This window comes from Musca autumnalis, unplaced genomic scaffold (assembly GCF_047663935.1).
Source record: "Musca autumnalis isolate F117 unplaced genomic scaffold, ASM4766393v1 scaffold_4, whole genome shotgun sequence".
In the NCBI taxonomy this organism is placed as follows: domain Eukaryota; kingdom Metazoa; phylum Arthropoda; class Insecta; order Diptera; family Muscidae; genus Musca; species Musca autumnalis.
Window position 1 is genome coordinate 39,179,029 of NW_027411977.1, and position 12,518 is coordinate 39,191,546.

General features: G+C 36.0%; 1 protein-coding gene across 1 annotated transcript; it reads right to left on the reverse strand.

The window, feature by feature from the left end:
* Positions 1–2,746: 2,746 nt before the first annotated feature.
* On the reverse strand, positions 2,747–3,386 carry LOC141402798 (uncharacterized). Its single transcript, XM_073984753.1, has 2 exons — positions 3,269–3,386; positions 2,747–3,200 (listed from the first exon to the last, which is right to left on the reverse strand). Exons 1-2 carry the CDS (start codon positions 3,278–3,280, stop codon positions 2,907–2,909), a joined length of 306 nt encoding a protein of 101 aa, XP_073840854.1. The 5' UTR covers positions 3,281–3,386; the 3' UTR covers positions 2,747–2,906.
* Positions 3,387–12,518: the final 9,132 nt, after the last annotated feature.

Here is a 12,518-nt window from a genome sequence, read left to right on the forward strand (position 1 = left end):
AAAGAAAGGAGATAAGACTTTGTGCTCCAACTATATGGGCATAAGTCATCCCCCTATCGCCTACACGATAGTGTCAGGGATATTATGCGAACGAGTAAATCCCATGGTCAATGCATCAGCTAGTTAGCTCCATCTGGCAGGAAGAACGCGTACCCGACGATTGGAACCTGAGCATCCTGTGTACCGTCCAAAAGAAAGGAGATAAGACTTTGTGCTCCAACTATATGGGCATAAGTCTTCCCCCTATCGCCTACACGATAGTGTCAGGGATATTATGCGAACGAGTAAATCCCATGGTCAATGAAATAATTGGACCTTACCAATGCGGCTTTAGATCTGGCAAGTCCACCATCGACCAGATATTTACCCTGGAGAAGATCCAAGATATGCAGATCGACACCTATCACCTTTTTGTCGATTATAAAAAAGCCTTCTGAATTTGCCATGTCTGACTTTGGTATCCCCGCAAAGCTCATTCGGCTTTGTAAAATAACTCTAACTGACACAAGATCTTCAGTTAAGATAGGAAAGAAACTCTCCGAAGAGTTTTGTACCAAAAGAGGTTTCTGGCAAGGAGACAGCCTTTCGTGTGATCTTTTCAACATCCTGCTTGAAAAGGTTATACGAAAGGCAAACGTCAAAAGAAGTGGCACAATCTACACCAATAGCCACATGTTACTTGCTTATGCGGATGATATAGATATCATGAGACGATCAGTAAAAGAAGTAACCGATACCTTTATGAAAGTCCAAGGAGAATCTTCTAAAGTAGGTCTGGCGATAAACGGCGAGAAGACCAAGCTGATGGTGTCGACGCGCAATGCGTCTGTTAAAGTCGGACCAACTGTTGAAGTTGGTTCCTATAATTTTGAGGTAGTAAAAGACTTCGTATACCTCGGAACCGCCGTAAACACAACAAACGACATCAGTTGTGAAATGAAAAGAAGAATTATTTTGGCCAACAGATGCTACTTTGGCTTAAGTAAGCACTTTAAAAACAAAGCCACAACTCGTCAAACAAAAATAACGCTTTACAAAACACTGATACTACCCGTGCTGATGCATGGTTCCGAAGCCTGGGTACTTGCGCAAGCAGATAAAACAGTGCTTGGCGTGTTTGAGAGAAAAATTCTTCGAAAGATCTACGGACCAATCTGCGTTAACGGTGACTATCGACGTCGCATGAACAGCAAGCTGTATCAGCTATACAACGACATCAATATAGTTAAATGTATCGAGATGCAGCGATTGCGTTGGCTAGGCCATATCATAAGAATGTGCGATGATGAACCCGCTACAAAGGCGTATAAATACATGGCACATGGCGGTGCACGCAGAATTGGCAGGCCAAAGAATAGATGGCGCAAGCAAGTGGATGAAGAGATGACAGGGCGCAGTATTCCAGAAAGCGAAGCAATAGACAGAGAGAAATGGAGATCTTTTCTTAGTTCGGTCTATGGTAAGTAAGCTTTTTTTAAAGATATAATTATACCCTCAGCATTTATGCTAACGAGGGTATATACACTTTTATATGGGCAAAATGTGCTTCATCGAAATAATGGTTTTAGACCCTAAGTATGTTTGGACGAAATCCGTTTCAGACAATTTGGAGTCGATTTAGCAATGTCCGGCCGTCTGTCTGTCTGGCTGGCTGGTGCGCACGATAACTCTCGAACGGATCAACCGATTCGAACCAAATTTTGCACTTCGCAATATTTTGCCCAAACTTAGTTTATGTTCGACGATGGGCCATATCGGTCCACTCCTTCCGGTACTTCCCGCACAAAAGTTCGAAAATGTTCGGAAAATTTGTGCGCACGATAACTCTTGAAGGTCCACATCGTAAAATTTCTAGCAGACATAGATGAGGTTCCGATATGAGCTAAATCGATTCAATCCTACGGGTACTTCTCACACAAAATTTCGGAAAAGTTCAGTTTAGGACCTGTTCTCCAATCGCTTTGATTTTTGTTGTTACAACTTGTATTCACTGGCCTCCATACAACGGCAGAAGTTTCATCAGGGGTAAGTCCATACTTCCTGAGAACATAGCCTGAAAGGTGCAAAAAATCCCTTTTGACGCCGTGTGTAGAGGTTGGAGAAAACTATCGAACTGATCTGTATCGGTCAAAAATTTGGTGATTAGTAGGCAAAAGTTCATTCATCCGTGCTACAGGAAATATTTTTTTAGAAAAAATGTCGAAAAGTCATAACCCTAATGTGTGTATGTATGTTTGTAAAACTGCAACATTATAAAATGTTAATATATAAAATCAAAATTGCTTTTTATGGCGGTTTTTGTTTCTCAGTATTACCAAATTAGCGGAAAAACGATTTAAATTATTTTAATTGTATTTATGTTGAAATCAGAAAAAAATTTAATTGTATAATTTCGGAGAATGGTTATAGTTCATTATTTTATAATTAGGTCATTAAATATTTTGCTAATCACGTGTTAGATACTCGTAAAATTCGCAGTAGCTGAAATCATTAGGTAAATTTTTTGTGTTGTTTTTTTAGAAACCCAAAAATCCTAATTATGTAAAATGTTTCAAAATAACTAAGTTTAGGTGCCGAGGATTTGCATTTAGTTTTTAAAGTACCATGTAAAGGTACAGAAGTCCCATTTTGATATGTTATGAATTTTTACAAAAAATATGTCCACGTCAATATTCCCATGTCCCTGTGTTTTCTGAGATGTTCGTGGATAATACCTATGTAAATAGACCTTATTTAGTATTGCAATTTGAAACATAATTTTATTATTATTTAATCGAGGAAATTGTGATATTAAACAGATTTAACAAATTTGTCTGAACATTTGTCACATAGCTATACATACATATCATATAATTAAGTTTGTTGTGCCGGGATAAGTACATTGCTGTGAACGTTATTTTCACATTTTACCAGATGTGACCCAAACCATGAGTATATCCTAAGCCATTATAAGCCAAATTATGACCATATCCTAAGCCCAAAGCTGGTGCAGCGTAGCCAACTTTAGCTATGGGAGCAGCATAAGAGATAGCAGGAGCAGCTGCAATTTTCGTAACGGTAGGAGCGGTATAGGTGTGGGCATAAGACAAGGCAGGGGCAGCTGCAATGGCATGTCCATCCAAATAACTGTGCGCCAAACCACCAGCTACATAACCAGGAGCAGCGCTAGCGCTAGCAACCACTACCAAAACCACAAGGATCTGTGAAAATGAAAACAAAATATAAATATGTAGTATATTTAAAGTTGATATCAAATCCCCATACTTACAAATCTAAACATTTTTTTACAAGGATACTTTTCTGTTAACACAATGATTGCCAACTGCTGTTTGCATACTTTGTTAAAATAACAATAAGCTTTTATAGTTGATGATTGTTTCACAAAATCTAGACTTTGATAAACTTTCTAAACAATTTAAAGTACATACGAATATGAATATGAAAATGTTGTCAAGATCAACAAAAATTATAGGTTTGATTATTCTTAGATAAACCAATAATTATTAAAGCGATTAGCACCATTTTAACCAAATCAAATCAATTGAAAGTCAAACGATTTTTGATAAAGTAATTTTTATTGAAACACATGTACAGATGTTTGTAAGCCTAGGGATATACGTAATTTCGATGGAGAATTGTTATCGTAGAGGCATAGATGGTAATACTTTCAGTTTAAGCCAATGTATAACACGACCACCTGCAAATTGTGCGTTAACACATATGCAAGGTCATACTAAATACATTTGAGTGACCATCATTATACCCAATTTAGTCTCGTTTTAATAAAAATCAAGTATGAAAATAATGTAATCTGGATGACTGTATGTATGACTGCTTGTCGGTAATCAAAAAATGAGTTACAGAATTACTCTCAAAACTCTCAGTAGTGAAAGGAAGAAAAAACTAAATAAACTAATCAATATATGTGCCTCATCGAAATAATGGTTTTAGACCCTAAGTATGTTTGGACGAAATGTGTTTTGGACAATTTGGAGTTGATTTAGCCATGTCCGTCTCTCTGGCTGGCTGGAGCGCAAGACAACTCTCTAACGGATCAACCGATTCGGTCCAAAATTTGGCTTTCGTAATATTTTGTCCAAACTTAGTTTAAGTTCGAAGATCGGTTATATCGGTCCACTCCATCCGGTACCTCCCCCACAAAAGGTCGAAAATGTTCGGAAAATTTGTGCGCACGATAACTCTTGAAGGGAGTAACCGATTTGATCCATACTTTGCACATCGTGAAATTTTTACCAGACATAGATGAGGTCCCAACATGGACTCAATCGGTGTGCTCCTTCGGGTATCTCCCACACAAAATTTCGGAAAAGTTCAGTTTAGGACCTGCTCTCGAATCGCTTTGAGTTTTGTTGTAGCAACTTGTATTCGCTGCCCCCCATACGACGGTACAAGTTCCATTACGGGCATGTCCATACTTCCTGAGAAAATAGCCTGAAAGTTGCAAAAAAACCTCTATGACACCTTGTATAGTGGTTGGAACGCAATATTACTCTGGAACGGTTCTACCGATTCTGTCCAAAATGTGGACTTCGTAGTATTTTTGCAAAGTTAGTTTAAGTTTGAAGATAAGCCAAATCGGTCCACTCCTTAAAGTACTCCCCCACAAAAGTTCAAAAATGTTCGGAAAACTTGTGCGCACGATAACTCTTGATGGGAGGGACCGATTTGGGCCATGCTTTACACATCGTAATATATCTACCAGATATATATCAGGCTCGAATATGGACCATATTTGTCCACTCCTTCGGGTACCTCACACACAATATTTTTTGTTGAAGCCACTTACATTCGCTGGCAGTAAAAGGTTTTTCTGGGGCAAGTTCATACTTCTTGAGAAAACAATCCGAAAGGTGTAAAAAACCCCGAAGCGAATACTGCGATCGTCCACACATTGGATATCGTAATAATAATTATAATTTCCCAGGAGGGACAAGGGAGACTTCTCTCATATCGATGAGTGCACCCCGATCCATATTAGCTCAATGATATGGGACCTACTTGTTTATCGCCGAGTCCGACACCACTTGTAGAGAAGTTTTACAAGGCTGAAGGACTCAGGAAATGTCGCAAACATTACTGAGGGGTATTTTGCCACCGTTGAAAAATGTTTGATGTTGACTGGCCGGGGAATCGAACCCACGACCTTAAGCGTGCAAGGCGGGTGTGCATACCATTGCACCACGGTTGCACCCAAATATCGTGGATATATTAATACTTCTTCGAATATTAGATGAAATTCGATGGTGGTGCTTATAAGTCCACTCCTTCCGGGTTTCCTAGGGACCCTGTTTACAGCGATATTATGTTTTTCGTAGGCTAGTAATGTACAAATGCTCTATCTATCGATATACCCTCAAATTTTTGAGCTTTAATCCAATCAATATTTTTGTCGGTTCATACGCCCAAAATTTTGAAAACCCCTCAAATATCTCAGTCGGCAAAGACGACTGATACTTGTTTACTTGTTTTTGCATATTTTGCATATGCACAAAATATGCAAACAATATGCAAAATATGCAAACAGTTTTTGGCCGAAAATTGTCATAAAAGTCTAAAATTGTCAATTAAAGTTGGAAAAAATTAAGATTGTTGGTCGTTTATTAGCAGATTATTACGCTATTGAGACCCCTTACCACAGTGTGGATATACGAATATGGTTATATGTATGTATATTGTAATACCATTTTATTTTATTAACCTATTACAAAACATAAAATTTGTTAAATTGTCAAATATTTTATGTAAAATTCAATATTTTCTTTGTCTTAATTTGTTGCATTAGCCTAGTTTTAACTCAAAAGGAAAACATCGATGTCGGATATTTTATGCGACACTCCCCTAAAGTGTTTACTTTCGTTAGATTTTAAGATTTTTAAAGTTTGAGGAGAATTGAAATATGTTAACACATGCCACTGGGGCCTCGTAATTATGAAAGTCTCGATTTTTTTGGCTATTTGACGACTTCAGCGACCCATATCTATGAAACGGTTAAAGCAATTCTTAATATTTTTTGCCGAACAACAAAATACGTAAGTAATACTGAATTCAAGATAATAAAGCCAATGTCCGGACGCCTTAGGGTGAAAATGGTGTCTATTGTGAAAAACCCCATTTTACAGTGTTTTATTTAACTTGCTTTGGTGTCTGTTTAGTACAAATCTAGTAACTTATTTTCCACACAGTTGTAGTTGACTAACACTGTGAGACTCGAAAAAATTAACCACATTCTGACACCGCAGCGTGATAGAAGAAGAAAAATAAGAAGACACGTGTATCGGCGTTTTTCCCTGTTATTTCGAATTTCGCGGTTATGGGCCCCCAAAGATTTGAGGCCTTGATTTCAAAAAGGACCATCTTGTCAGGGTCATATCTTCTAAGCCGCTAAGAATTTTGGTTTACTCGTGGAGGCAAAGTTGTAGCTCTCATCTTAAAGAATAATAATTGTGAAGACATAAAATCCATTCAACCTTATCTTCAAGGTCAAAATCCTTAAGGTCAAGTTTCCGTTATAATTTTTTCTCAGATTTTGGCCTACAGATATCAAACCGATCAAAATTGAATCAAACAACCAACTACAAAAATTTACCATAGATCTCAATAAACAACTTTCTAGAACATACGAATCCTGTAGAAATGGTACTTAAAGGTCAAAATAGGAAAACAAATGCATTTTTTTTCTTTTTTCGGTTTCTGCTCTATAGAAATTATACCATTCAAAATTCAAGAAAACATTCAACCACAATAATGTAGCAAATATATCAGTATACAACTTTGTGAAATATCAGAGCCCACTACGAACTGTTCTTAAAGGTCAAAATAGCAAAAACTTTAGAAAATATTCGATTTTTATACTTTTTTCTCCGATTCTGGTCCATAGATACCGAACCGTTCAAAATTCAAGAATACAAGCAACTACAAAAATGTACCTAAGATCTCAGTTAACAATTTCCTAGAACAAATGAACATTCTATATTTCAATAAATCGTCAATGCGGTTTAGGTCTTATTTTGGACCTAAAAAATATTTCTCAATTTAGTTTTCACTATATTTTGCATTACACTCAATCTATCCTTTTCAACCTATTGATTATGTTTACACAATCCATTCTATATTATATCTATATAAACATTGTCTTGTTCCTTATACGTTTTGTAAAATCAAAAACCCACACTCTCATTTATAACACTCAGTTGTTGATGTTTGATACAAAATTAATAGACAAAATAATAAAACGTTCCAGGCGCGTTAAACCGGGCTCGAAAGATGAAAACACAAAGTGCCTCTACGACCTCTTGTTCTTGGAAAGTCAGCTGGGAAGTAGTCTTAAAACATTCTCACCTACGTCGAAATTGGATTTGTCAATCTCAGACTATTCTTATAGAAATCGCGAAAATATGCTTGGTTGATGTCCGGATGTGCTGCTAAACTTGCAGTCAAAAATCCCTCTCAACAATACTTTTAATAAGTCTGTACGCAGGTACAAAAGCTCTCGATCTAACGTCTGCTCAAGCTGGTAAGACCCCATTATTCTAGGCATTCGTACATTGCTAGGTCTTGTTTCTCTCCTGAGCTACTGTCAGTTTCAGGAACACCCACGAGTTGTTATTTACCCCCATACCAGATGATACCAGAACAGTAACCCGTTATTTCTGCTCTGTTTTGGGTATACCTGGTATTAGTTTTCCATGCCAGTGCACGCAAATAGCCTTGTTTTGGGGTATCTTAACCCTTTCTTGAAATTGTTGCGAGTATTTTAAAGATCTTATATTTGTTGGGGTCCCATCCGAGAGCTTCTACTGTAGATAAAATGATACGACTAACGTTCCTGTAGGACATTTTACAGGGGTCCAGCAGCAATGAGAATGTCATGGTTAGGAGTTCTTGTTGAAGCCGCGCATGGTTATTTTCAGAACAGATGGTTCTTCAGATTCTACGATGCGTTTAGCATCAAAACAAGACCTAGACCTCATTGAAAAGCTATTGAAATACGAAAACATAGACAAACAGGTATCACAAAAAGGAAATAATATATATCGTCTGCTCCGTCGGAAAAGGTCGTAAGTCCACTTTTTTGGAAATCGAGTTTCTGTTACAGGATGATAGTAAAGGTCAAAACAGATAATGTAGTTCAGATATAAAGTTTAACGTCATCCATGGTTGGGGTACAATGTAAAGAACTAGCCTACACATTTTAATGAAAATCGAATGATATTTGGCGGAGCCTGTGGACCAAACGTTTGAACAAAAATGTGATAATTTCTATATTGCAACGAAAATTTACATTTGAAATCTATTTTCCCCTATAAGCGAACTGGTTATGAAAGATGGACTTCTGGCCTTTTCATTTATACAAATTGGGATGCTGTATGTGTTCAAATACCTGATATATTGAAAAATTTGTAAAAAAAATATAAATGTTTACTGTTTTTACTGTCTTATATCTTACTTAACATTATCAACTGGTAATTTGTGGTTTCTATAGGGACATTTATTCACATAACGAGATTAGTTTGCATTCTGAATTCAATAAAATAATACCTTCTAACGGACGGGTAAGTGCAATGTTATATTATTAAATGATTCTAAAATAATAATTGATTGAAATGTTATTAAACTAAAAGGACATCATGGTTTTTATTAACAAAAGGCAGTATGAATTTGGAATGGAATTAGACGATGGTGTCATGGGTCTAGTTCCCTATGGTTTTCACAGTGATTCTGAAAGCTCTGATGATAAACTTCCTAAACGCAGGTAGACATTACATGCTGAAGTTTCTACATGGTTTGCAGACAAAAACAAAAGATGCAGGGAGTTGGGACAGAAATACTTGGAAAGACAGAAAAGGACACTATTTGGGATTACAATGTAGCTAAGAAACCACATACATTAACGGAATTAATCATGAAATTTAATTGAAGGAAAAGGTCGTAAGGCAAAATACATGGTCGTAAGTGCAATGTGTCATGTTTTATATTAAATATTAGCCGAACCGGTCCACGTTGCTGGCCCTTGGAACAGTTTATATTACCTTTTCTTATGCCAATTATATTTTTTGCATCGCAAATTAGTTGGGATATGCAATTGGCTATCAATAACAAGTAAGAACGTCGTTAAATTCGGCCAGGCCGAACTTGTTACACCCTCCACCATGAGTTGTATTGAATTTTACTTCAATTGGTTTCCTTTCGTTTATGAAGTAGACTAAATACCAAATTTCAGCAATTTCGGTAAAACAATGTGACTAACCTTCAAAATACCGCAATTCGGGAGGCACCGTTCTATGGGGCTATATGAAGGCGTGGACCCATATAGACAAATTTATGGGAGAAAGTTTAATACCCCAAACGAAGAATAAATACCAAATTTCAGCCATTTCGGAGGAATATTGATGTCACACCTTCAAAATACCGGAAATCGGGAGGAACCGTTCTATGCGGGCTATATGGAAGTGTCAATACCAAACATCGTAGAAGTAACAAAAACTTCTATACGAAATCACGGAGATCTATCTTAAAAATTGCGACCTGTATCTTAATTTAAAAAGACGGACAGACGGTCATTGTTATACCGAGTCTCCGCTGAATATATCGATATGATACAAACTGAAGGACAAATTTAATTATACCCTCCCTGTTGGTGTCGATATGCAATTTTAACATACCGCCAAATAACTGATGATTTGAGGCATGCAGACTGTGTCCACCTTCTTATAATGTATCTTATATAAGAGATGAAATTATAGCTATCGATATGTTGCCTTCTAATCTAAACACTTGCTTTCCAAAAAGATTCGTTCGCTTTCCAATAAGATTCCAATAAAGATTCGTTATGCATAACATGTGGTATTTCCATTGATTTGTAGCATATTTAAGAAAGTGGGAGTGGTTGGGTTTTATTGCTAAAATATGTACCCAAGATTGGGGAAACAGAATCGTTCGTAAGTTTTATATATATATATATATATATATATATATATATATATATATATATAGCGCATTGTAAAAATAGGGCACAGGTGTAATTCGCTCCTCCGAAATTCAACAAAATATATAGACTACTTCCACCAAGGGACATCCCTGTGCATAATCTTAAAATTACATGGGATAAGTAATTAGGGTCCGAGATTCAACAACCGTTGCCTCGCAAATTAATTTTCTGGCCAATAACTTTTGCAAAAAAGCGTTTTATAAAAAATAGGACCAGTCCCCGCCCCCTCCGAAATTCAAAAAAAAAACAAAGCCTATTTTCACCTCGGTTGTTCCTTGAAAATTTTCTGAAATTTTCAAATAAATAAAAAATCGCTTCAGCCGTTTTTAGTCTATGCGGAACATACAAACATCATACATTGTCTTTTATATATAATATTTCACCCAAAAGTTTTGGTACATTAAACCCGCTAACAATTACCTCATCACCATGTTAAATTGCAAGCTTATTCTTTGTCTTCAACTCAAATCATTCTCAAAATTTCGCTCCGATCGGAATATTAATGCGATCTACAGGACAGCTATAAAGTCGGGTAAATTTTTTGGGTTTGGTCCATTTCACACCTTCCATCATAACCAACACCTAATGGGGTCACTTCTGGTCGGATCCCGACCTCTCCACAAAATTTCATGACGATCGGTCCAAAATTGAGGCTTGGAGTTTTATTACAATTGTTAACGGATGGACGGACACACATACAATACTTCGCGATGTTACACGAATATTGGACAAAACAAACTTTCCACATTGTTTTGTCAAGTATACATATTTTATTTTAAAAACGTCCGTAAATTGTAGGAAAAGGTCGTAAGTCCCTACAAAAATACAAAACTGTACAAAGAAAAGGTCATAAGTCCAAAGACATCCAATTATCTCCCAAACGCGACAGAATTTTATCAAAAAAAGTACAGGTATTGAAGCGGAAGGCGGGTGTGCTTACCATTGCATCACGGTGGCAAGTAAATAAGTAAACTTTACACAAAGTAATAAAATCGATAAAAAAATGGATAAGTAATGCAATTTGCATAGCCTCCACCACAAAGTGGAAAAGTGTTTTTTTTTCCGAAAATTCATGTAACACCTCGAAATATTCGTTGTAGACAAATTTTGGTATACAAACTCCAGGCCGCAATTATCCACCAATCCACATTTTGTGTGAAGGTTGGTCTCAGATAAGAACAGACTCCTATTGTTAATGATCGTAAAATATTTAGGGGTTAAAAAAAAACAAAATGTTTCCCTATTTTGGCGCTGGGCTGTATTATGCAATAATAGCCCAACCGACGAACTTTTAAATAAGGCTTGTGTTTACGACAGCGAAGAAGCTTGCAATTTAACATGATGATCAGATTGTATTTAGCGGTTTAAGTGGACCAAAACTTTTGTGTGAAAATTGGTATAATTTTTAGTATAATGAATATATCTTAATTTCTGGAAGATATGTTCCATCCCTGTACGTTATATTTAGAAGCGGAATTCTTGACCTCTCCATTGATGCCAATTATGCTGATGTACGTGGTCTGATAACATAGTAAAAGCCTAGTATACGCAAGGACCTTGTTCCTGCAACTAATTTCCTGTCTTATTTGTTTCTTGTGTCTTATTAATTCGCTCCACTTTGTGGGCGACATTTTCCCGATTTTTTTACGAAGGATTAATAAATCTGGGGCCTAATTACGTGATTCGATATCGAGTTGTTTCGACCCGAGTACTCAAAGTTGGGATGACAACATTCGTTATCGAGTAAAATTATCGAGAAATTGAGTATAAATTTGGGACTAATTTCTCGTAGCCAAATGTCCTATCGTAAATAAACGAAATGAAAGATTTCTCACTGTATTTTTGTTTAAAATGTAAAAATGTAAAATGTAAAATAATATTAGTAAATAATTGTGAGCATTTTTTACACAAAATAATTGAGAAAAGTCCTTTTCAGTCGTTTTGAGAAATTGTGATAAAATTAGAATTAAAATAAATACATATGCATGCTATCATTAACCAAAAATTAGTGTTTGCAGTCGTTTAAATACAAGTTGAAAAAATATAAATTTCTGCAAAACAAAAAATTATTTAATATTAATAGCCTTCATTTTATAGGTGAACAACTTTTAATAAAGTGCATTTTAAACAGTTCAACCGTTGTTTACCAAAGGAAATACTCTCTCAGAGAGGCTAGGTCAAAACACCCACCAAATTCTCTCATTTATTTTGAGAGAGAATTATTAAGGTAGATGTATTAGCAAACTGTAACAAGAATGTCAAAACAATTTTGCAAACATTACTAATTTTCATATTTTCTTAGCACAACTTCATTCCGAAATTATTATTCAATGTATTGTTCAAAAAATTTCACAAATATTTACATTTCTCATCCATAATTTTGTTTTTTAGTTTTTGCTTTGAAATAAAAAACATTTTTTGACATCTACCTTCATAACATTCCCTGAAAAACACATAGTTCGATTACCGGTTACTCTCGAAACATTCGATCAACGATTTCGATCGAGTC